At 47.2% G+C, this 26,381-nt stretch overlaps 1 protein-coding gene across 2 annotated transcripts; it reads right to left on the bottom strand.

Moving 5' to 3' along the window:
* Window positions 1–6,554: 6,554 nt before the first annotated feature.
* Window positions 6,555–22,630, bottom strand: LOC122945123 (elongation of very long chain fatty acids protein 4-like). 2 transcript variants are annotated; one of them, XM_044304006.1, is made up of 8 exons: window positions 22,484–22,630; window positions 18,508–18,574; window positions 16,699–16,886; window positions 15,407–15,487; window positions 10,455–10,511; window positions 8,714–8,828; window positions 8,159–8,286; window positions 6,555–6,896 (listed from the first exon to the last, which is right to left on the bottom strand). In XM_044304006.1, the coding sequence occupies exons 2-8, from the start codon at window positions 18,563–18,565 to the stop codon at window positions 6,726–6,728; spliced, it is 798 nt and encodes a 265-aa protein (XP_044159941.1). In that variant the 5' UTR covers window positions 18,566–18,574; window positions 22,484–22,630; the 3' UTR covers window positions 6,555–6,725. The 2 variants fall into 2 exon arrangements, with proteins under 2 accessions (XP_044159941.1, XP_044159942.1); XM_044304007.1 differs by having other exon boundaries at window positions 18,508–18,630; window positions 22,484–22,617.
* Window positions 22,631–26,381: the final 3,751 nt, after the last annotated feature.

Here is a 26,381-nt window from a genome sequence, read left to right as displayed (position 1 = left end):
CCTGATTCTCTGCTATGATATGAAGACTGATTCTCTGCTGACATGAAGCCAGATTGTCTGTTACGGGACCTCTCTCCTCTGCCTGGGTGCTGGGCCTAAATATATGCCAATGGACTGTTGCAGTGGTGGCTGACGTGAAGCCTCATTCTCTGCTATGACATGCAGACTGATTCTCTGCTGTCATGAAGCCAGATTGTCTGTTACGGGACCTCTCTCCTCTGCCTGGGTGCTGGGTAGTGTTGAGCGCGAATATTCGAAAAGCAAATTTTTTTCGCGAATATCGCAACTTCGCGATTTCGCGAATATTTCGAATATAGTGCTATATATTCGTAAAAACGACTATTCGTTTTTTGTTTTTTCCCCCCCCCCACAAAATTACAGTACACATATAATTGATTGTTTCCCAAAGGTCCAACAGCTCAGATCTTACTCACATTGCCTAGAAAGTGATTGAGGCGCGAATCTTCGTAAGGCGATGTTATTAGCGCACATGCGAATATCGGCACGTCCCAGAACAGAGGCAAAGGGCTTTGCATTCATACATTAGTGAATTGAGTTGCGAATCTTCGTAAGGCGATTTTATTAGCGCACATGCGAATATCGGCACGTCCCAGAACAGAGGCAAAGGGCTTTGCATTCATACATTAGTGAATTGAGTTGCGAATCTTCGTAAGGCGATTTTATTAGCGCACATGCGAATATCTACACTTGTCCCAGAACAGAGGCAAAGGGCTTTGCATTCATACATTAGTGATTGAATTGAGCTGCGAATCTTCGTAAGGCGATTTTATTAACGCAAATGCAAATATCTACACTTGTCCCCAGAACAGAGAGGCAAAGGCCTGTGCATTCATATAGTATAGCACCATATTCGCGAATACGTAGAACTTCGTAAAATTCGATTTACGAATATTCGTATTTTTTATTTTACTTTCCACCTTACAGATTACATTGATCTGTACTCTGTCAACTACTGTCATCACCCCCCACTGTATCTCGATTGATTCCCAAAAGTCTCACATTCCCTAGAAAGTGATTGAGGTGCGAATCTTCGTAAGGCGATTTTATTAGCGCACATGCGAATATCTACACTTGTCCCAGAACAGAGGCAAAGGGCATTGCATTCATACATTAGTGATTGAATTGAGTTGCGAATCTTCGTAAGGCGATTTCATTAGCGCACATGTGAATTTTGCATAGCATATGTATTATGCGATAATTCGAATTATCGCATATGCGAAATAATAACGAATTTGAATAATCGCTAATATTTTACGAATATTCTTTCGAATATTCACAAAATTTCGCGAATTCGAATATGGGACATGCCGCTCAACACTAGTGCTGGGCCTAAATTTATGACAATGGACTGTTGCAGTGGTGGCTGACGTGAAGCCTCATTCTCTGCTATGACATGCAGACTGATTCTCTGCTGACATGAAGCCAGATTCTCTGTTACGGGACCTCTCTCCTCTGCCTGGGTGCTAGGCCTAAATATATGCCAATGGACTGTTGCAGTGGTGGGTGACGTGAAGCCTCATTCTCTGTATGACATGCAGACTGATTCTCTGCTGACATGAAGCCAGATTCTCTGTTACGGGACCTCTCTCCTCTGCCTGTGTGTGTGCTGGGCCTAAATATATGCCAATGGACTGTTGCAGTGGTGGCTGACGTGAAGCCTCATTCTCTGCTATGACATGCAGACTGATTCTCTGCTGACATGAAGCCAGATTCTCTGTTACGGGACCTCTCTCCTCTGCCTGTGTGTGTGCTGGGCCTAAATATATGCCAATGGACTGTTGCAGTGGTGGCTGACGTGAAGCCTGATTCTCTGCTATGACATGCAGACTGATTCTCTGCTGACATGAAGCCAGATCCTCTGTTACGGGACCTCTCTCCTCTGCCTGGGTGCTGGGCCTAAATATATGCCAATGGACTGTTGCAGTGGTGGGTGACGTGAAGCCTGATTCTCTGCTATGACATGCAGACTGATTCTCTGCTGACATGAAGCCAGATTCTCTGTTACGGGACCTCTCTCCTCTGCCTGGGTTCCGGGGCCTAAATATCTGAGAATGGACTGTTCCAGTGGTGGGTGACGGGAAGCCAGATTCTCTGCTATGGAACCTCTCTCCAATTGATTTTGGTTAATTTTTATTTATTTAATTTTTATTTTAATTCATTTCCCTATCCACATTTGTTTGCAGGGGATTTACCTACATGTTGCTGCCTTTTGCAGCCCTCTAGCTCTTTCCTGGGCTGTTTTACAGCCTTTTTAGTGCCGAAAAGTTCGGGTCCCCATTGACTTCAATGGGGTTCGGGTTCGGGACGAAGTTCGGATCGGGTTCGGATCCCGAACCCGAACATTTCCGGGATGTTCGGCCGAACTTCTCGAACCCGAACATCCAGGTGTTCGCTCAACTCTAATTATGACATTTTCTGCTGCATACACAACCAGGAGCTGTAGGCAGAGGCCGGGGTCCAGCTCAAGTGAGATCACGGCAACCCCCGGAAGCGCGATGCCCCATGCGGCCAATGTGGGCATCGGTAGTTGCGCTGAACACCGTAAGCCTCGCTGATGGGGCTTATAGTGTTCATGCTGCAATTCTTATTTTGGCCACCAGATGGCAGGCCAGGATAAGAAATTAACAATCTGCAATCTAAGGGCTCATGCACACAAACAAGTTTTCTTTCCGTGTCTGTTTAATTTTTTTTTTCTGGACCGTATACGGAAACACTGATTTTAATGGGTCCGCAAAAAAACTGAAGTTACTCCGCGTGCATTCTGTTTCCACATGTCCGTATTTCTGTTCCGCCCAAAAAATAGAACATGTCCTCTTATTGTCCACATTACGGACAAGGATAGGACTGTTCTATAAGCGACGAGCTGTTCCGTTCCACAAAATATGTAATGCACATGGTTGTCATCCACATTTTTTGCGGATCTGTTTTTGTGGACCGCAAAATAAAAACAGTCGTTTGCACGAGGCCTAAAACTCATTTTTAAAATACCTGATGGCACAAAATGAAAAATAAAAAAAAATTAATTTAGAAGCTCATATATGAGCTTCAAAATCCTAAATATAAAAATGTTAAAAAATATATAAAAAATAATAAAAAAAACATCAAAATGTAAATTACCCCCCTTTCTGTATAATAAAAAAATAAATACCTAAATAACAGTAAACATAAACATCATGAGCATCACCGCGACCAAAAACGCCCATACTATTAAAATATTTGTAAAAATGTCCAACACGGCGAATGGCGTAATGGAGAAAAGGTTCAAAATGGCCCATTTTCCATTTCTTCATTGCTTCTCTTACCCCAAAATTTTTTATAAAATGTGATCAAAAAGTCACACACACACAAAATAAGCCCCTATATAGCTCAGTAAGCATAAGTAGAAAAAAAGTTATGGGGGTCAGAATATGGTGATGTAAAAAAAAGTTTACATTTCTTTTTACACTATTTTACACTATTTAGACATAAAAAACCTATACATATGGGGTATCGTCGCAGTCATACTGGGTCAGTTTTGATACAAAACAAAACGCCGTGGGAACAAAACCCATAAAACGAGAGAGGAATTTCATGTTTTTTTTCCAATTCCACCCCATTTGGAATTGATTTTTTTATCACTTTCCACTACATTTTATTCCATAATTAATGGTGGCATTAGAAAGTACAACTTGTCCTGCAAAGAATAAGCCCTCATACGGCTATGTCAATGGAAATATAAAAAGGGTTTGGCTCAAGGAATATAGGGAGGAAAAATGAAAACGCAAAAACGAAAAAAAAAACTCTGGTAGTGAAAGGGTTAACTAGCAATGTCTATAATAAAGCTCACACCATATAGTATCACCATTAACCCCTGTCTTCTGATGGCGGGTGGCCCAGGTCCCCGGTCTGCAGAGATGTCTTCTCAGTGCAGGCTGCTGCTTCACAGCTGAAGTCGGAGGAGGCTCCAATCCCAGCTTTTAACTCTTTGATCGTGTCAGGCTCTATACTGCGCCATGATCAAAAGGGACTTCCCCTCTGCTCTTGGGGACTGGGGGAGCTATTCGTAGTCAGCCCTGTCTGAAACAAAATGATAAAACAGTAATCCCCATAATAAAAAAAACAACCAGCCCCCCCACACACACAGAAAAAAATCACCATCATTTACTATAAAATACATTTTATTGCGCACAAATTACATAAAAATCCTAGCGATATACCATCACTGTCTGAGATAGGACTGCCCCTTTAAGGGCTTTTCAGGCTGAGGATGGGCCTTCAATATAAGATCGATGGGGGTGCGACATCCGGCACCTCCGCCAATCAGCTGTTTGTGGGGGTCGCAGCGGTGCTGTCACGGATGGTGTTGCAGAAAACTAGAGGTCACAAATATAGATCCAACTGACTTGATCCCAAACTAAGAAACAAATGGGTGAGTGTCATGGTTTTACCTTCTCACTGTTCTCCTTCGTTTGACATGTGCTGGCGGCCATCTTGGTTTCTGGGTTTCTTGTAGCCTCCCACCCTGCGGCTTCTCCTTCCCACTGGGAGGAGCTGGATGCCTAGCTCATATATATAGGAGGTCTGTGGCTTCAGTTCCTTGCTTGGTCCTCCTGTGTTCACATGCTTCTAAGACTGCTGCTGCTTCTGGTTCCTGATCCTGGCCTCGTCTGACTACCCCGTTGGTTCCTGATCCTGGCTTCGTCTGACTACCCTGCTGGTTCCTGATCCTGGCTTCGTCTGACTACCCTGCTGGTTCCTGATCCAGGCTTCGTCTGACTACCCTTCTGGTTCCTGACCTCTGTCTACGCAAGACCCTGCTTCGGTTTAGCCATCCGCTTGGACTTTTGCCTTACAGCTTGCTTTTCAATAAAGCCTTCTTATTTCCACTTATCTCTGTTGCACGTCTGGTTCATGGTTCCATGACAGTGAGCCCTATAAAAGCCCTAGAGCTCTCCCTGACTGCTCAGCCCATGCAAAGATCTTTATGATAGAAAATTGCATGTCCTCGTACCTAGACTGTGTGACACCTGAACACCCTATAATAGTGAGGGGACACGACCACCGGCTCCCTGCACCTAATACGGAGAGAGTCAGGGTCACCTAGAGTCAAGCCAACAGGAAAACATAAATAAAGGAAAAGACTTATCTGTAGAAGCAGCATCTAGCAGTGAGCACAATCCAGGAAGTTGTATAAACCGCAAAGTGATGCAGTATGGGAGGGGATATAAAGGGATGCAATCAGTGCAACTAGATGACAGCTGAGAGAGGGAAACGAGATGACAAAACGAAAGCAAAACAAAAGAACCTCAAGCAAGAGGTACTGAAGAGCGTCTGTCAGAGCTTCTCAGAGATCTGGCGGTGACAGGTGCTGGGAGAAGAAGCTTCAATGGCGTGCCGTCACCCCATCAAATAGCAGATGGCTGCAATACTGAAGGGCAAATTATGTACTGGTAGTGAACTTTGCAGCGGTCAGCAGAAGTCGTCATGGCGGTCTGGGTCAGATAGAGAAGAGATGGAAAGAGAATGTGTGAAACTGAAGGAGATGTCACCTATGAGTCACATATATGCATATTTAGGTCAGGAGGACACACATTGTGACTGGACACTATCAGCATGTAGGAACAAGGTGAATGGTAATAGGCAGAACAAGAGCTTACTGTACAACCAGGACGAACCTGCTCGAAGCTGCTGACTCTAGTCACAGTGTGGCAGGGCGGAGTGGGGAAGGGGGTCCAAACGTGGGGCAACCCAGGTAGGTGTTGTGCTCTGCTTTACCTGCCACTGGTATCAGGTCCGTATTTCTAGCAATAACACTTCAGCCCCAAGTGGACTATGTAGCCCTGGGACCGCCTGCGGCTGAGGGGGGTGTAATATTGGGCAGATGTGACTGTGGTGTTTCTATGACTTTGGTTATTACTACTTCTGTAATATTCTTAGGTGTAGAGATGTCGGCAGACTGTAAGTACGTCAGCTCTACCACCAGAAGGCGTTGTACCTGGCTGAACCATGGATAATCCTAGGTCCAGAGCTTCTGGTGATGACATCACTCACACCCGCATCTTCCACTGCTGTGACTCCAGCAGAGGGGGGGGGGGACAGATGTAAGTTCAGCAAATAAGTGGGGACCATACGAAAGGGTTAATGCCGCCCCCATCCTAATCTTCCAGTTTGCATTGATTTATGGCCTGCAGTAAAAGCATGAGGATCGGCGCCATTATCACCGCTGGATACTTACCTGGATCAAAGTCCTCGTGATGTCAGCGAGGTCCAGAGAAGACGCTGCACCTTGACCTCTGGAGACCCTGCTCCAGTGACATCCGTGGCAATGTCCTGATACGTCACCATTATTGCAGGTACTGCTCGTGGCCGGTCACAGGCTCAGCTGCGATCAACGACGGTCACATCAACACTTTATTTAGTCCATTTATTTGCCTATTCTTAAAGGGCCATACATCGCAAAATGACGCAGTGGAGGGCATCAGGTTTGACCTGTCCCATATACCGCCCCCTCATACTGTACACGTTACATACATGTGCACAGGCAGAGACTCATGTACGCTCAAAAAACACATTTATTGATGTCAGTGATGTCATTGGAGGGAGAGACCACAGCTCTGCACAGGCCCATGTCCTCTATGAGACCAGGCGGGGGCTAAATCTCTTCAGCGGCCCCTGAACACAGTTATTGCAAGATCTGTGGCCCCTCAGATGTGGCCCCTGAATGCTTATGCCTTCTTCTTGTGTGGCCGGCGGAGGTAGGTCTGGTAGTAGAAGTTGAGGAACAGTATGATCAAGGTGATGATGTAGATGAAGACGGCTGAATTAAACCCATCAGGAAACGGGCAGTCTGTGAAGAGGTTGTATCCGGAGTGAAGAGCAATTGCTGCAAACTGGGTCTACGGGAAGAAGACCTTATATCAGTATAAAGTGATAACATGTCACAGAGTTCGGCACTGGTGTGACCATTACCACAGTGTATAACATCCAGCCTCTAGCCATGCAGTTACCATTACCACAGCTTATAAAATCCAGCCTCTAACCATGCAGTCTACCATTACTACAGTGTATAACATCCAGCCTCCAGCTATGCAGTTTACCATTACCACAGTGTATAACATCCAGCCTCTAGCCGTGCAGTCTACTATTACCACAGTGTATAACATCCAGCCTCTAGCCATGCAGTCTACCATTACCACAGGTGTATAACATCCAGCCTCTAGCCATGCAGTCTACCATTACCACAGTGCATAACATCCAGCCTCTAGCCATGCAGTCTGCCATTACCACAGTGCATAACATCCAGCCTCTAGCCATGCAGTCTACCATTACCACAGTGCATAACATCCAGCCTCTAGCCATGCAGTCTACCATTACCACAGTGCATAACATCCAGCCTCTAGCCATGCAGTCTGCCATTACCACAGTGCATAACATCCAGCCTCTAGCCATGCAGTCTACCATTACCACAGTGCATAACATCCAGCCTCTAGCCATGCAGTCTACCATTACCACAGTGCATAACATCCAGCCTCTAGCCATGCAGTCTGCCATTATCACAGGTATATAACTGTGAATGTCAGGAGGACGTTACCGGCCTGACTGCATTGTACCAGCTTTACAGTCTGGTGGAGGGGGGGTAATTCTATGGGAGGTTTTCAGGACTCGACCTCGGCCTCTTAGTTCCAGTGAAGGGAAATCTTAATGCTTCAGCAGACAAGACATTGTGGACATTTGTATGGTGGCAGCTTTGTGGGAACTGTTTTGGAAGGCCATATTTCTGTTCCTCCATGACCGCACCCCAGTGCACACAGCAAGCTAAATAAAGGCATGGTTGGGGGAGTCTGGAAGAACCTGACTGGCCACACCGAGCCCTGACCTCAACTCCATCCACCACCAAACATCAACAACACCAGAACAGAAACATTGCTAACCAGGCCTTCTCCACCAAATCAGGATCTGACCTCACAAATGCTCTTCTGGATGAAGGGGCAAAAATGTCCACAACACCCTCCAAAATTGTGTAGAAAAATTTCCCAGAAGAGCAAATGGGGACCAACTCATATTAATGAGTATGGATGTAGTATGTGATGCCATAAAAGCTCCTGTGGATGGAGTGTGGGGGGGTCATATGGTGGATTAAACTGTAATCTCCGGTTACCAGCTGCAGGACGGTCAGGTAGCGCTTCCACCACAGGTATTTCTGCACCGATGGCCCCAGCACAGCGAGCGCGTAATACAAGTACATGAAGATGTGGACAAAGGAATTGAGCATCCCTATAAAAAATGCTGAGAAGACAAAAGTGAGAACAATGGTGACTTAGATAAGATGGAGGTGCCTACCATAGATAAAAACCAACACTATTTGATACCGGAGGTGTCTTGTTTTTTTACTGGACCCCTGAACAGGAAATGTGGGTGTCAGGGATGGGTCGCCTGATATGAAAGGCAGATTTGTTATTCAGGAGTGCAGGAAAGCTGGAGACCAGCCACATGGGAGAGGCCATGATGGGCACGTGGCTTGTCACCTCCGGGATATATAGAAGAAGGAGATTTGTTTTAAGGGAACTAGTTCTCAAGGCAAAATCTGCAAGAAGTGGCTGAGCCAGGGGGCTCTAATAGTATTATACCATGAGAGGGTTAATCCTGGGAATGTGGGGTCAGGGCAGCGCCAGGCAGGGTGGGGGGGATGATACAGATGTCGCTTCATACTCACCCTGCCCCCCGGCCACGTATTTGACCCCAGCCCACCAGTTAAAGATCATGGTGGCGTGGTGATATACATGGAGGAACGAGATCTGGGTAAACTTCTTCCTCATAATGAAGAAGATCTGAAAGAGAAGACGACACCACAAGAAATCTGAGAACTGAGATACCTCCCAGGATTACTGACATACGCCCCAGACTTTATATCAGAGTTAGTACAGGAATCTATTTAGATGGTTGCTTTCCTTCAGCTCCAAAGGACAGTTTTTGGAAGAAAGCAGCCTTAATGTCTGCCTCCCAGGAATAGCAATATCATCTTCATCTTCATCATTACCGTCGTCATCTTGTAATGTCCTGGAGTGCTATTACCACCTCATTTTGTACCCCCCACTATCTGTATTGTGTGATCCTGTGTCATCTTGCGTAATTTTTTATGTGTCTTGCAAAAATTTTAGGATTTCTATGCAACTGCTTATGTTAATATGTAATGTGCCTGGTTCACCAGCAGGTGGCAGCAAACTTAGCAGAGCTCGCTCCTGAAGGGGAACCATCTAGTTCCATTCCAGCAGAAGAGAAGGAGTTTAGTTAGTCAGTGGGTCAGTCTAGTCCACCCTCCTGAGGGAGAGGTTGTGTGTTGGCTAGCAGAGCACTGCCAGCTATGCTTGATCCAGAGGCCTAACCTCAGATGTCTACATGTTTGCCTGTCCCCTCCTGGGCTGGCATTGCCTCCTTCCAAGCTGAAGTTAGAGCTTGAGGTACTCAAAGCCAGAACAAGAAGTTCCTAGGAAAGTAAGAGACAGACTACAGCTAACCCAAGTTCCAGCAGAAGAGGAAGAGTTCTTATTCATTCAGCCTAGCATAGCAGAGCTGACATTGTTGCAGAAGGATTTGCCTGCCAAAGTGAAGCCAATACCTGCTGATGACCAAGAAACCGTTTGGAAACCGTTTGGATTACCGTTTATGCCAAGTAAAGCTGTGTTCAACGTTACTACAAGTCTGGACTCCATTTATTCCACCTTCTACACCATCCAAGTTCAACTACACCCTTTTGCACTGCTTCGGACTACACCAGAACTGTGAACCAAGGATATCTCGGTAGGAGCACCGTAACACGTGCATACAACATCTACAGAGACATTGTAAGCCACTCTACACCACTCTGGAAATCCTATACTGGGTACCACCAATACCATCTACAAAGGGGACTAGAAGTCCCCATTGCTTAACTGCAACTGGTGTCACATTTGCTTGTATGTTGCTCTATATTTTGTAGCAGTAGGCCCATTGCAATCTGCCCAGTCCAAAACATCCACATCCAAAACACATTGCAGCACATTGTCCTTCATCACGTCCCACATGCAGAACGCAACGTTTCGAGCCATTATCTTGATGAAGACCCTACAGATGCATTCAGTCATGTGGGACAGGCCACGAATAAAGAGGACTAGGTGGACCCTATAGTTATCTCTTTCTGTGGGAGGATAGTAGTGTCTGCACAAGGTCAGGAAGCAGCTTGGCCTCCACCGGGCTCTACCAAGCACTCATAATAGGGGAGAGGAATAATTCGAAACCAGGACCCTCTAGCAGCAACCTACCTCCAGCAACAGCAGATGATCTGCTGTGGTGAACTTTCCAATGCCCAATTCAAAATCTGTACTCTGAAGACCCCCCATACAAACTTATTGGAACCCAGCCCCCAACTTTATACAGGGAATGAAAGGAAAGAGTGAAGACGCGGACGCCATACTCACTGTGTCCAGAAGTTCAATCACTTTGGAGAAGAAGAACCACCAGCAGACCCTGGCCATCTGCAAAACACCAAAGCATGAGATCAGGGTGAGATGGACCTTCTCTATAGCCAGGCGCTAAGGGGTATGTTCACACTTAGCAGATATGCTGCAGAATGCCTCAGCACATTTGAAGCATGTGTACAGCATATCATATTAACAGCTAAGTGCAAAACATTTTCAGAAATCTCATCCGTCCAGTGCGGGAAAAAAAACACAACCCACAACATGTTAATTTTACACTTTGCAGTTCATAGGGTAAAATCTGTGGCAAATCTGCACCAAAACCTGTGACAAATCTATATGGAAAAAGAGGATTTTACTGCATTTCCACGCAGAAACTCCACCCTGTGTAGCCTTACCCTAACACTGCAATATTACACCAGCCCGGACTCCATAGTGTGGATTCCAATTACTGTTATGGTCAGTGATGATGATATTAGAGGGCGGAGCTGTGACAACCTCTGTGATATAGAGCAGCGAGCCTTGAGAACAGCTTTCTGAATCTAAACCAGGAACATCAGCTGTCCAGACCCTGCAGAACTGTCATCACTGATGCTTTGGAGAAGGACAGTGTCTAGCGGCAGGAGCAGAAGTATCTCCAAGACCCAGCACAAAAGTCACTCCAGCAACACTTGGACGTAAGGAGGACTGGGAGTGGTAAGTACTTACTCTTTTTTGTCTGGTCTAGAGTCTGATTTAATGTTGAAGTTCAGGTCTGAAGTATATTTAGGGGTATGATTTGAGATCTGAACTAAGTAAGGATTCAGCATTAATTTGAGGGGTCTGATCTGGGGTTGCAATGAGTTTAGGGATCTGGTCTGTGGTCGGAATGAGTCAAGGGTCTGAATTAATTGTATGGGCTGTTGTAAGGTCTTATTCATTCTAAGGGTTTAGTCCTAATTAAGATTAGGAACCTGCATTACAATAGAGGTCTGGTCTGGTGTCTAAATACCTTGTTGGGGCCTCAATAAGGCTTTATTCATTTTAAGGGTCTGGTCTGAGTTTTGAATCAATGTAGGGGTCTGATCTGGGGTCTCAATGACTGCAGGGGTCTGGCCTGGTGTCTGAATTACTACAGGGGACTGGTATGAGGTTTGAGTGACTGCAGGGGACTGGTCTAGTGTCTGAATAACTGCAGGGACTGGTCTGAGGTCTGAATAACTGCGGGTGTCTGGGCTGAGGTTGTCTGAATGATTGCAGGGGTCTGGTCTGGTGTCTGAATGACTGCGGGTGTCTGGGCTGAGATCTGAATGAGTACAGAGGTCTGGTCTGGTGTCTGAATGATTGCAGGGGTCTGGTTTGAGGTTTGAATGACTGCAAGGGTCTGGCCTAGTGTCTGAGTGACTGTAGGGGTCTGGTCTAGTGTCTGAATTACTGCAGGGGACTGGTATGAGATCTGAGTGACTGCAGGGGTCTGGTCTAGTGTCTGAGTGACTTCAGGGGTCTGGTCTAGTGTCTGAATGACTGCAGGGGTCTGGTTTTCTGTCTGAATGACTGCAGCGGTCTGGTCTGGGGTCTGAATAACGGCAGGTGTCTGGGCTGAGGTCTGAATGACTGCAGGGGTCTGGTCTGAGGTCTGAATGACTGCAAGGGTCTGGGCCAAGGTCGTCTGAATGACTGCAGGGGTCTGGGCTGAGGTCGTCTGAATGACTGCAGGGGTCTGGGCTGAGGTCGTCTGAATGACTGCAGGGGTCTGGGCTGAGGTCGTCTGAATGACTGCAGGGGTCTGGGCTGAGGTCGTCTGAATGACTGCAGGGTCTGGGCTGAGGTCGTCTGAATGACTGCAGGGTCTGGGCTGAGGTCTGAATGACTGCAGGGGTCTGGGCTGAGGTCGTCTGAATGACTGCAGGGGTCTGGTCTTAGGTCGTCTGAATGACTGCAGGGTCTGGTCTGAGGTCTGAATGACTGCAAGGGTCTGGGCCAAGGTCGTCTGAATGACTGCAGGGTCTGGGCTGAGGTCGTCTGAATGACTGCAGGGTCTGGGCTGAGGTCGTCTGAATGACTGCAGGGTCTGGTCTGAGGTCTGAATGACTGCAAGGGTCTGGGCCAAGGTCGTCTGAATGACTGCAGGGGTCTGGGCTGAGGTCGTCTGAATGACTGCAGGGGTCTGGGCTGAGGTCGTCTGAATGACTGCAGGGGTCTGGGCTGAGGTCGTCTGAATGACTGCAGGGGTCTGGGCTGAGGTCGTCTGAATGACTGCAGGGTCTGGGCTGAGGTCGTCTGAATGACTGCAGGGTCTGGTCTGAGGTCTGAATGACTGCAGGGTCTGGGCTGAGGTCGTCTGAATGACTGCAGGGGTCTGGTCTCAGGTTTGAATCACAGCAGGGGTCTGGTTTGGTGTCGGAATTACTGCAGGGTCTGGTCTGAGGTCATCTGAATGACTTCAGGGGTCTGGTCTTGGGCCTGAATGACTTCAGGGGTCTGGTCTGGGGTCTGAATGACTGCAGGGGTCTGGTCTGGGGTTTGAATCACAGCATGGGTCTGGTTTGGTGTCTGAATGACTGCAGGGTCTGGGCTGAGGTCTGAATGACTGCAGGGGTCTGGGCTGAGGTCGTCTGAATGACTGCAGGGGTCTGGTCTTAGGTCGTCTGAATGACTGCAGGGTCTGGTCTGAGGTCTGAATGACTGCAAGGGTCTGGGCCAAGGTCGTCTGAATGACTGCAGGGTCTGGGCTGAGGTCGTCTGAATGACTGCAGGGTCTGGGCTGAGGTCGTCTGAATGACTGCAGGGTCTGGTCTGAGGTCTGAATGACTGCAGGGTCTGGGCTGAGGTCGTCTGAATGACTGCAGGGTCTGGTCTGAGGTCTGAATGACTGCAAGGGTCTGGGCCAAGGTCGTCTGAATGACTGCAGGGGTCTGGGCTGAGGTCGTCTGAATGACTGCAGGGGTCTGGGCTGAGGTCGTCTGAATGACTGCAGGGGTCTGGGCTGAGGTCGTCTGAATGACTGCAGGGGTCTGGGCTGAGGTCGTCTGAATGACTGCAGGGTCTGGGCTGAGGTCGTCTGAATGACTGCAGGGTCTGGTCTGAGGTCTGAATGACTGCAGGGTCTGGGCTGAGGTCGTCTGAATGACTGCAGGGGTCTGGTCTCAGGTTTGAATCACAGCAGGGGTCTGGTTTGGTGTCGGAATTACTGCAGGGTCTGGTCTGAGGTCATCTGAATGACTTCAGGGGTCTGGTCTTGGGCCTGAATGACTTCAGGGGTCTGGTCTGGGGTCTGAATGACTGCAGGGGTCTGGTCTGGGGTTTGAATCACAGCATGGGTCTGGTTTGGTGTCTGAATGACTGCTGGGGTCTGGGCTGAGGTCATCTGAATGACTGCAGGGGTCTGGTCTGGGGTCTGAATTACTGCAGGGGTCTGGTCTGAGGTCTGAATGACTGCAGGGGTCTGGTCTGGGGTTTGAATCACAGCATGGGTCTGGTTTGGTGTCTGATTTACTGCAGGGTCTGGTCTGAGGTCATCTGAATGACTGCAGGTTCTGGTCTGAGGTCTGAATGACTGCTGGGGTCTGGGCTGAGGTCATCTGAATGACTGCTGGGGTCTGGTCTGGGGTTTGAATCACAGCAGGGGTCTGGTTTGGTGTCTGATTTACTGCAGGGTCTGGTCTGAGGTAATCTGAATGACTGCAGGGGTCTGGTCTGAGGTCTGAATGACTGCAGGGGTCTGGTCTGAGGTCTGAATGACTGCTGGGGTCTGGGCTGAGGTCATCTGAATGACTGCTGGGGTCTGGTCTGGGGTTTGAATCACAGCATGGGTCTGGTTTGGTGTCTGATTTACTGCAGGGTCTGGTCTGAGGTCATCTGAATGACTGCAGGGGTCTGGTCTGAGGTCTGAATGACTGCAGGGGTCTGGTCTGAGGTCTGAATGACTGCAGGGGTCTGGTCTGAGGTCTGAATGACTGCTGGGGTCTGGGCTGAGGTCATCTGAATGACTGCTGGGGTCTGGGCTGAGGTCATCTTTATGACTGCAGGGACCTGATCTTAATATGTCTTATTTTTGCCCATATGACAAATTATAATGACTCTTAATGTTTTACAAAGTTCGTAAAACATCGACAAAATCAACGTCAGGAGCAGCAGTACCTCTTGGTGTCCACCCTCTTGACCACAATATAAAGGCTGGTTGTCAGTATTATGGATTGGAGTGGAGCTGCCGACCCAATGTGACTGTGAAAATATTTGTTGCTTTCCAAAGACACCACACTCCTGATCGAGGCTAAAATTGCTCCCCCAATGCCCTTATATTGTGTTCTCGGAAAGCAGAATGTCTGTGATGTTTTGAGGCTCCAGTGAATTCTGTCCCTGTGATTTTCCCAGACCCTGCAGTCCTTCAGACGACCTCATCCCTGTCATTTCTTATTTATTTCTGATGCTGACATCATCCACGGAGCTGTACAGGCAATCTCATTGCTTTCTGTCGCCCATGGAGCTCACAATCTAGATTTCCTATCCGTATGTCATTGAAAAGTGGGAGTAAGGGCTCATGCTGCGGACAGCAAATTGTTGTTCCGCAATGCACGGGCACCCACATGCGGATCGCGGCTCCATTTACTTGAATTGGGTTCACGATACGCATCCAACTACTACTTTTTTGCGGTGCAGAGGCACGTACAGTAAACCTACAGAAGCATTCCGTAGTGCTTCCGATCCGTGCCTCCATTCCGCAACTCCGTCATCCACACAGCCGTGTATTGCAGACCCGCCGTATGCAGGCCACAATATGACCACGGCCAGCACACGGACGTGTGCATGAGCCCTAAACCGGAGTACCAGGAGAAAAGCCATGCCACGCAGATGTTGTCCTTGGTTGGATTTGAACACAAGACCCCAGTGCTGCAAGGCACCAGCACTAACCACTGAGCCACTGCTAACCACTGAGCCACCATGTTGCATAATAATGTAAGACAGTTACTCACCCGCAGGCCCAGCCCACTGCTACTGTAGTCCACCGGCTGGCAGTAATAACTGTATCCCGCCAGCACCGATGTCACCAGAAACTGAGGGAAAAACACAAATAATCAGGAAAATACAAATAACAGGTAGATCTCAGGTCTACGATGTCTGTTAGATGAGGTCATGGACAGCATGGAAGAGGGTCTGTGTAGATCAGGGTGGAGTACACTGAAGCTCAGGTCTGTTAGATGAGGTCATAGACAGAATGGTATGGAGGTGCAAGGTCCATGTACATCAAGGTGAAGTATATAGAAGCTGAGGTCTGTTGAATATGGTCATAGACAGCAAGATATGGATGTAGACAGTCTATGTAGATCTGTGTAGGCTGGAGTATATAGAAGCTCAGGTCTGTGAGATGTGAGTTCATAGACAGAATGGTAGGGAAGTAGATGGTCCATCTAGACCCAGCCTACACAGATCTACATAGACTGTCTACATCCATATCTTGCTGTCTATGACCATATCCAACAGATATTAAATGTGATGTCATAGACAGTATGGTATAGAGGTAGACTGTCTATGCAGACCAGGGTAAAGTATATAGAAGCTCAGGTCTGTGAGATGTGAGTTCATAGACAACATGGTATGGAGAAAGAGGGTCCATGTAGATCAGGGTGGAGTAAATAGAATCTCAGGTATGATAGACAAGGTCAAAGACAGTATGGCATGGAGGCAGAAGGGCAGTGTAGATGAGGGTGGAGTATATAGAAGCTAAGACTTGTTAGATAAAGTCACAGCAGTATGGTATGGAGGTGCAGGGTCCATGTAGATCAGGGTGGAGTATACAGAAGCTCAAGTCTGAGCTCAAGATGAGGTCACAGACGACAGTATGGTATGGAGGTGCAGGGTCCATGTAGATCAGGGTGGAGTATACAGAAGCTCAGGTCTGAGCTCAAGATGAGGTCATAGACAGAATGGTATGGAGGTGCAGGGTCCATGTAGATCAGGGTGGAGTATACAGAAGCTCAAGTCTGAGCTCAAGATGAGGTCACAGACAGTATGGTATGGAGGTCGAGGGTCCATGTAGATCAGGGTGGAGTATACAGAAGCTCAAGTCTGAGCTCAAGATGAGGTCACAGACAGTATGGTATGGAGGTGCAGGGTCCATGTAGATCAGGGTGGAGTATACAGAAGCTCAAGTCTGAGCTCAAGATGAGGTCACAGAGACGACAGTATGGTATGGAGGTCGAGGGTCCGCGTAGATCAGGGTGGAGTATGTAGAGGTTCAGGTCATCCATATAAGAAGAAGACTCACCTCATAAAACATGTAGGCAGACAGCGCCACCAGAGCCAGATTATAGATCAAGAGAACGGTGCGCAGGGTGAAGGCTTCCCGCCCCTCCATCAGTTTAGGGCCTAGGGCCACAAGAATGAGGTAGATGGTAAAGATCAGGATGACAGGGACGGGCGAGTAAACGAGGAGCCAGGGGTCCGTGCGGCTGTCTGTAAATAAGAGGTAAACAGGGGAGCTCAGTAACAGAATGAATGTGATCTACATCATAGGGCTAGACCTGAGGGTATCTGCAAATGTATTGTTATATATTGTTGTATGTCATGTGATGCCATTCATTCCAGCAAGAAGAGGTATGGTTGGAAGGAACAAGGCTAAGCACCCTATTCCTCCACTCTTGTTAGGAGTGGTCCTGCTCCCTGCCAGGAAGGGGAGATAGGACAGACATTCCAGGGCTTCCACTCCAAAGAACAGTATCCAGATCTCCTGAGAGACCATTGCTACAGGAAGATTGCCAGAATCAAGAACACTGCTTCCAAGAAGCTCAGAGTTCCAAGACAGCAGATTGATCAGCAAAATCACAGCTTTACAGACCCTGCTGCCGGTGAGGGAGAAACAGGTCAGACACCCATCACCTAAACTAACTACAAGGCTGTATGACACAGTGGACACAAGTGCCTGCTAGTGCCAATAAATTGCAACACATCCTACCGCAATACAGTACCTCCTCATCTGGTGCCAGAAACTGCACTTTGTACTTAATACTATTGGATGTGACTCACTATGTTTATTATCCCTGTATTGTGATATCACTTTATTGATTATCTCTGTGCTGTGACATCACTGTGTGTATTATCTCTGTACTGTGACATCACTGTGTTTATTATCCCTGTACTGTGACATCACTGTGTGTATTATCCCTGTACTGTGACATCACTGTGTCTATTATCCCTGTACTGTGACATCACTGTGTGTATTATCTCTGTTCTGTGACATCACTGTGTGTATTATCTCTGTACTGTGACATCACTGTGTCTATTATCCCTGTACTGTGACATCACTGTGTCTATTATCCCTGTACTGTGACATCACTGTGTTTATTATCCCTGTACTGTGCTATCACTGTGTGTATTATCCCTGTACTGTGACATCACTGTGTGTATTATCCCTGTACTGTGACATCACTGTGTCTATTATCCCTGTACTGTGACATCACTGTGTTTATTATCCCTGTACTGTGCTATCACTGTGTGTATTATCCCTGTACTGTGACATCACTGTGTGTATTATCCCTGTACTGTGACATCACTGTGTGTATTATCCCTGTACTGTGACATCACTGTGTGTATTATCTCTGTACTGTGCTATCACTGTGTGTATTATCCCTGTACTGTGACATCACTAGGTGTATTATCCCTGTACTGTGACATCACTGTGTGTATTATCTCTGTACTGTGACATCACCGTGTGTATTATCCCTGTACTGTGACATCACCGTGTGTATTATCCCTGTACTGTGACATCACTGTGTGTATTATCCCTGTACTGTGACATCACTGTGTGTATTATCCCTGTACTGTGACATCACCGTGTTTTATATCTCAGTATCAGTTTGTGTGACCCTTCAGTTGGAGGGACCACCTATCAGTTGGAGGGACCACCTATCAGTTGGAGGGACCACCTATCAGTTGGGGAGACCACCTATCAGTTGGGGGGACCACCTATCAGTTGGGGGGACCACCTATCAGTTAGAGGGACCACCTATCAGTTGGAGGAGACACCCATCAGTTGGGGGGACCACCTATCAGTTGGAGGGACCTTTCATTTTCTTACCTCCATTCTCCAAGGCCCAGATGTAGAAATCGTGGACTGCCTGCCACGTGGACCCCATTCTGCAGACCTGTAACGCAGACACAAACTGTAGAGGATGTCCCAGCACCAGAATCCTACCGATCCCTACAATCAGGAGCAAGAATGTACGACAGCATGGGCACTGCGGGCGAGCAGAGGACAATCACTCTCAGCAGATTAGGAGGAAATTCCTGAGACACAAGTGTAAATCGTTTCCCTGCAGCTTTGCACATCAGGACCAGATGCCACCGCTGTGACCCGGGAATGTCATCAGCTGCACATATAGCAAGGCTGCCACCAGAAGGAGGACTGCAAGTCTCAGCAAGGTCTGAGCGTTTTATAAAGCAGCCATCACAATACATCACTACTTGAGTGCAGCTCTCTGACGCTGTCTCACTTCTTGGCAGTTATTCCATCTGTAACAACCTATCCCTCCTCATAGGGAACAGCAATGAGACTGGTCAGGCTCCGACCACTGGGACTTCCACAAGTCACGTGAATGGGGACCCCACCCCTGCCGGGCCCCCTCTAAAGAATGGAGCAGCAGTGTGCAGGGTATGGGGCCTCTATTCTCATGATCTGCGGGGGTCCCAGCGGTCAGACACCTCACATGTAATCGTTGGGCCCCTTTCACAGGGGCGCGTTTTTCATCCGGATGTGATGAGTGTAGTGAATGGACCCCAACCGTCACCTGAATCCAGACCATTCATATCACTGGTTCTGCGCACATGAGCGACGCTTTTCACGCATCTTCTCCGCGTTCAGGAGAGATTGCAGCACGTTCTATATTGTGCTCCATAGAAGTAAATGGAGCTCGTGTGAAAAACGGAAAGGTTATGTTAGATCCTAATGGCCGGCGCTCCGAACGTATATTTCGAAAACATTTCATGAAGATAAAAAAAACTTAAAAACATAAAAAAAAAATAACAGTATACAATTATAAGAAAATAAAACCCAACTGCTCCAGTGTAGACGTTCTCCGCGGGCCCGGCCGCCGTAAAAAAGGTGGATCCACAAAATATATTATATAATAAACCCTTTTTCTTCAAATTACCATCACGGCGTTTATTATATAATATGTATTTACGGCTGCAGGGCCCGCGGCGAACGTCTAGTGTTATAGTGATTTATAATGCTGTGTGTCTCTGTCGGACCTCACTGCTACAGGATCATATTGACATGACGCAGCATGTACTGACATAACGCAGCATGTACTGACATGACGCAGCATGTACTGACATAACGCTGCATGTACTGACATGACGCAGCATGTACTGACATAACGCAGCATGTACTGACATGGCACTGTATGTACTGACATAGAGCTGTATGTGCTGACAAAACGCTGTATGTACTGACATGGCGCTGTATGTACTGACATGACGCTGTATGTACTGAGATAACGCTGCATGTACTGACATGACGCTGTATGTACTGACATGACGCTGTATGTACTGACATGACGCTGTATGTACTGAGATAACGCTGCATGTACTGACATGACGCAGTATGTACTGACATGACGCTGTATGTACTGAGATAACGCTGTATGTACTGACATGACGCTGCATGTACTGACATGACGCTGTATGTACTGACATAACGCAGCATGTACTGACATGACGCTGTATGTACTGACATGACGCTGTATGTACTGACATGACGCTGTATGTACTGACATAACGCAGCATGTACTGACATAACGCAGTATGTACTGACATGACGCTGTATGTACTGACATAACGCAGCATGTACTGACATAACGCAGCATGTACTGACATGACGCTGTATGTACTGACATGACGCTGTATGTACTGACATAACGCAGCATGTACTGACATAACGCAGTATGTACTGACATGACGCTGTATGTACTGACATAACGCAGCATGTACTGACATGACGCTGTATGTACTGACATGACGCTGTATGTACTGACATGACGCAGCATGTACTGACATGACGCAGCATGTACTGACATAACGCAGTATGTACTGACATGACGCAGCATGTACTGACATGACGCAGTATGTACTGACATGACGCAGCATGTACTGACATGACGCAGCATGTACTGACATAGCGCAGCATGTACTGACATAGCGCAGCATGTACTGACAATACGCTGAATGTACTGACATAACGCAGCATGTACTGACATAACGCAGCATGTACTGACATAACGCAGCATGTACTGACTTAACGCTGTATGTACTGACATGACGCAGTATGTACTGACATGACACAGTATGTACTGACATGACACAGTATGTACTGACATAACGCAGCATGTACTGACATAACGCAGTATGTACTGACATAACGCAGCATGTACTGACATGACGCAGTATGTACTGACATGACGCTGTATGTACTGACATGACGCTGTATGTACTGACATGACGCTGCATGTACTGACATAACGCTGCATGTACTGACATAGCGCTGCATGTACTGACATGACGCTGTATGTACTGACATAACGCAGCATGTACTGACATGACGCTGTATGTACTGACATGACGCTGTATGTACTGACATAACGCAGCATGTACTGACATAACGCAGCATGTACTGACATAACGCAGCATGTACTGACATAACGCTGTCAGTACGATCCTGTAGCAGTGAGGTCCGGCAGAGACACACAGCATTATAAATCCGTATAACGCCATGTGCTCTTGCAAGTCCAGTAGTGTCCAGAACGGAGGCTCACGCTCACACACGGATTTCCACATTGGATGCGCTCGTGTGAAACAGCCCTAACTGTGAAGAAGGGAGACAGCGTTAGGGCTCATACACACGAGCGTATTTTCTCCCGCGTCCCTTCCGTGTTTTTTGCAGTTTGTAAGTGGAACTATTCACTTCAAAGGGGCCACACAAAAAAAAAATGACTCCATGTGCGCTGTTTCCGTTTGTCTGCATGGCTGCTCCGCAAAAAAGTAGAACATGTCCTATTATTGTCCACATTACGGACTGTTCTATTAGCGACCGGCCGTTATCCGTGTTTAGCGGACCCACGATTTCTGTACCGCAAAACCTCGTTGTGTGGATGAGCCCGTAGCTGCACTGACATGTAAAGAGCTAAGGCTTTGTGGGACTTGCAGTCCTCCTTTCGGGATTTGTATGCAGGAAATGCACACGGCCATAACTTTGCACAATTTTTCACGGTTTTGGTGCATTTTTTGTGTGGAATCTCACAGCTGAGAGGCGGAGGACTTTACGGTCCGCATGTGAGATCAGAGCTCCTTCTTTGTTAGGGCTTGTTCACACGACCGCGCCGTGTTTTGCGGTCTGCAAATTGCGGATCCGCAAAACACGAATGCCGCATGTGTGCCTTTCGCAATTTGCAGAACGGAACAGGAGACCCATTATAGAAATGCCTATTCTTGTCCGCAAAACGGACAAGAATAAGACATGACTCATAATTATTCTTACCGGGCCACGGGATGGAGCCACGAATGCGGAAAGCACACGGAGTGCTGTCCACATCTTTTGCGGCCCCACTGAAGAACAAAAACTGTGGCTCGGATGCAGAACAAGACCACGGTCGTGTGAATGAGCCCTTATGCTGCAGATTTTTTCTGTGGGAGAATTCACCCATAATTCGCGACACGTGCGGGGAGCTTTAATGCATTGAGACACACGATCACATCAAAACACGGATCCACAAAAAGTACAAGTAAAATTCGTATTGCATCCGTTTTTTTTTTGCAGACCGATTGAAATGAATGGTTCCGCATAGGGGCTGCAAAAAAAAACTAAACGGAAAGGAAATGCGTCCATGTGCATGAGCCATTAGTAGAAGAAAGGACTCCCCCACCGGGCGAGAGCCTCTATCGGGGCGATATCAGTCACAGGTGGTGTGGGGGGTCTCTGCCCGCACTGGAGGAGCTCTGCGTCCCCCTGCTCACACTTCATTCATTTCCTCAGGAGGCGCCCCCTCCCCCGCTCTCACCTGTCACACACCCGCAGCGCCCTCGTCTTCCAGCGCAGGGTCACCCTGGTCTGTCACAATAACCCCGTGTAATCCATGGTGAACGGAGGCTTGTTACACAACAGCGTTCAGAGGACGGTCCCTGCCCCGCCCAGATTAACCCTTAGAGTACTTTCACACGAGCGTTGTTCTTTTCCGGCACTGAGTTCCGTCCTCGGGGCTGAATACCGGAAAAGAACAGTTCAGTCTCATCCCCCTGCATTCAGAATGGAGAGCGGTCCGTCCAGGTGCATCAGGACGTCTTCACTTCAGGACAGAGATAAAACCGCAGCCTTCCAAGAGCTCGAACTTTTTTATTTTTCCGTTTGAGGGCTTGTTTTTTGCGGGACAAGTTGTAGTTTTTAATGGCGTCATTTTGGGGTAGACATAACTTTCTGATTAACTTTTATTAACTCTTTCTGGGACGCAGATGGGAAAAAAACTACTGCCTACTACTAGCAATACTGCCGTGAGTTTTTACGTTATATATTTTGCGGGGTTAATTTTTTGGTCATTTTTCGCGTCAGTACAATTACAGCGATACCAAATACACATAGTTTTTTAAAAATGTTTTACTACATTCATGCAATAAACCCCTTTTTTGCCGCTTCCCAAGACCCATAACTTTTTTTTTTTCTATGGAGTTGTTTGAGGGCTTGATTTTTCTGGGACGACTTGTAGTTTCCATATCATTTTGGGGTAAATAACACTTTTTGATCCCTTGTTATTAAGTTTTTTGGTAGCAACTAAGAATAAATGATCAATTCTGGCATTATTTTGTACTTTTTTTTTTTACGGCGTTCACTGTAGGAGATAATCTACATGTGTAGAGCAAGTTGTTACGGACGCGGCAATACCAAACATGGGGGGGAATATTTTATGTTTGGAATTTTATCATTGGAATTATTTTTTTACTTTTTTAATCATTCAGTAGTCCCACCAGGGGACTATAACAATGCACTCTCCTTGTAGAGCACATTGGCATCCCGTGATAGTCCTTGCAGGGTGCCGATAGGAGACAGGAGGAGTCCGCTCCCTCCGTCCTGGCTTACATGCGGCGGGCGCCACTCCTGCCAGTCCGGGCTCTTAGAACAGGAGCGCGGCTCTCATGTGAGCTGCACTGGGGACTAAGGCCCCTTAGTGACCACCGTAAAAAGGCGTATGGGTGGTCACTAAGGGGTTAAAAGGTTAGAAAAGTCACAATGCGCCTGTTTAAGGGCTCATGCACATGACCGTTGTTGTTTTGCGATGCGTTTTTCACGGTTCCGTTGTTCAGTATCTGAGTTTATTTTTTCTCTGATTTAAGTTCTCTTCCGTTCCGTTATTGCACAAAACCGTATCCATATGGTTTCCGTAACTGATTAATCACCATACACATGAGCAATATGGGCTGGGCGTAGCGTTTCTACAGTATGGATCCGCAAAATACTGATGACATACGGATGTGTTCCGTGTGCGTTCCATATTTTTTGTGGACCCATTGACTTAAATAGGGCCTCGGACCGTGATTTGCAGACAATAATAGGACATGCACTACTTTTTTGCGGAACGGAAATACGTTTTTTCGCTCCCATTAAAGTGAAAACGGAAGCGGAAATAAAATACATTCGTGTGCATGAGCCCTTAGTCTACTTTTTCCTATTTCAGACTATTTAGACCGTCATTTACTAATGTTTTCAAGGCGTTTGCTCCTCGTTTGACAATTTTCAGCCTTAAAGGCTCGTTCACACGAACGTGTGAAACCCGTGCTGTGGACCGCAAATTGCATGGGCACAGTCCGTGGGGCAGGCGCATGGGGATCGCAGACCCATTCACTTGAATGGGTCCGCGATCCTTCCGTTCCCACAAAAAGATACAGCAAGTTCTAGCTTTTTGCGGTGCAGAAGCACGGAAAGGAACCCCAGAAAGCACCCTGTAGTCCTTTCATAGTGTTCCGTTCCGCATCTCCGGATTTGTGACCCATTGAAATGAATGGGTTCGCATCCGTGATGCGGAATGGCCACCGAACGGTGCCCGTGTATTGCGCAAATGCGGCCCGCAATACGGCAACAGGCATCACACGTTCGGGTGAACGAGCCCTTAGGCCATGGATGTCAAACTCATGGCCCTCCAGATGTTGCAAAACTACAACTCCCATCATCCTCTGATAGCTGTAGTATGCCCAGGCATGATGGGAGTTGTAGTTTTGCAACAACTGGAGGGCCACGAGTTTGACATCCCTGCCTTAGGCCTCCTGCACAAGACCGAATGTCGTTTTCAGTGTCCTGCAGGTAGTTTCTCCCGGATCCGTTTTTTCGTATTTTTTTTCCGTATTGTTTCTGGTTCCTTTTCGTTATTTCGTTCCGTTTTTCTTAATGGCATATACAGTATACAGGAATTACATAGAAAAAATTGGGCTGGGCATAACATTTTCAATGGATGGTTCCGCAAAAACAAAACAGATACGGAAGACATACGGAATGCATTCCATACGTGTTCCTTTTTTTATGCGGACCCATTCACTTAAATTGAGCCATGAAATGTGATTTGAGAGCAATAATAGGACATGTTCTATCTTTCAATGGAACGGAAAAACGGAAATACTGCTCAATGAGGTGAAGAGGAATCCTAGAGTGTCAGCTAAAGACTTACAGAAGTCTCTGGCATATGCTAATATCCCTGTTAGCGAATCTACGATATGTAAAACACTAAACAAGAATGGATTTCATGGGAGGATACCACAGAGGAAGCCACTGCTGTCCAAAAAAACACATTGCTGCACGTTTACAGTTTGCACAAGAGCACCTGGATGTTCCACAGCAGTACTGGCAAAATATCCTGTGGACAGATGAAACCAAAGTGGAGTTGTTTGGAAGAAACACACAACACTATGTGTGGAGAAAAAGAGGCACAGCACACCAACCTCAAAACCTCATCCCAACTGTGAGGTATGGTGGTGGGGGCATCATGGTTTGGGGCTGCTCTGCTGCGTCAGGGCCTGGACGTATTTCTACCATCGAAGGAAAAATGAATTCCCAAGTTTATCAAGACATTTTGCAGGAGAACTTAAGGCCATCTGTGCACCAGCTGAAGCTCAACAGAAGATGGGTGTTGCAACAGGACAACGACCCAAAGCATAGAAGTAAATCAACAACAGAATGTCTTAGGCTACTTTCACACTTGCGTTCGGAGCGGATCCGTCTGGTATTTGCACAGATGGATCCGCTCCTATAATGCAAACGATGGTATCCGTTCAGACGGAACCGTCTGCATTATATTTCACTTAAAAAGTCTAAGTACAATTTGTATTCAGACGGATCCGTCCAGACTTTACATTGAAAGTCAATGGGGGGCGGATCCGTTTGAAAAATGCACCATATTGTGTCACCTTCGAACGGATCCGTCCCCATTGACTTCCATTGTAACTCTGGACGGATCCGTTTGCCTCCGCCCTGCCAGACGGACACTTGAACGCTGCAAGCAGCGTTCGGGTGTCCGCCTGCTGAGCGGAGCGGAGGACAAACGGTGCCAGACTGATGCATTCTGAGCGGATCCATTCGGGGCCGCTTGTGAGAGCCTTCAAACGGAACTCACAAGCGGAGCCCCAAACGCTAATGTGAAAGTAGCCTTAAACAGAAGAAAATCCGCCTTCTGGAGCGGCCCACTCAAAGTCCAGACCTCAACCCGATGGAGATGCTGTGACATGACCTCAAGAAAGCGATTCCCACCAGACATCCCAAGAATATTGCTGAACTGAAACAGTTCTGTAAAGAGGAATCTTCAAGAATTACTCCTGACCGCTGTGCCCGTCTGATCTGCAACTACAGGAAACGTTTGGTGGAAGTTATTGCTGCCAAAGGAGGTTCAACCAGTTATTAAATCCAAGGGTTCACATACTTTT

This window comes from Bufo gargarizans, chromosome 8 (genome assembly GCF_014858855.1).
Source record: "Bufo gargarizans isolate SCDJY-AF-19 chromosome 8, ASM1485885v1, whole genome shotgun sequence".
Lineage (NCBI taxonomy): Eukaryota > Metazoa > Chordata > Amphibia > Anura > Bufonidae > Bufo > Bufo gargarizans.
This window is presented reverse-complemented; position numbering and strand designations above follow the sequence as displayed.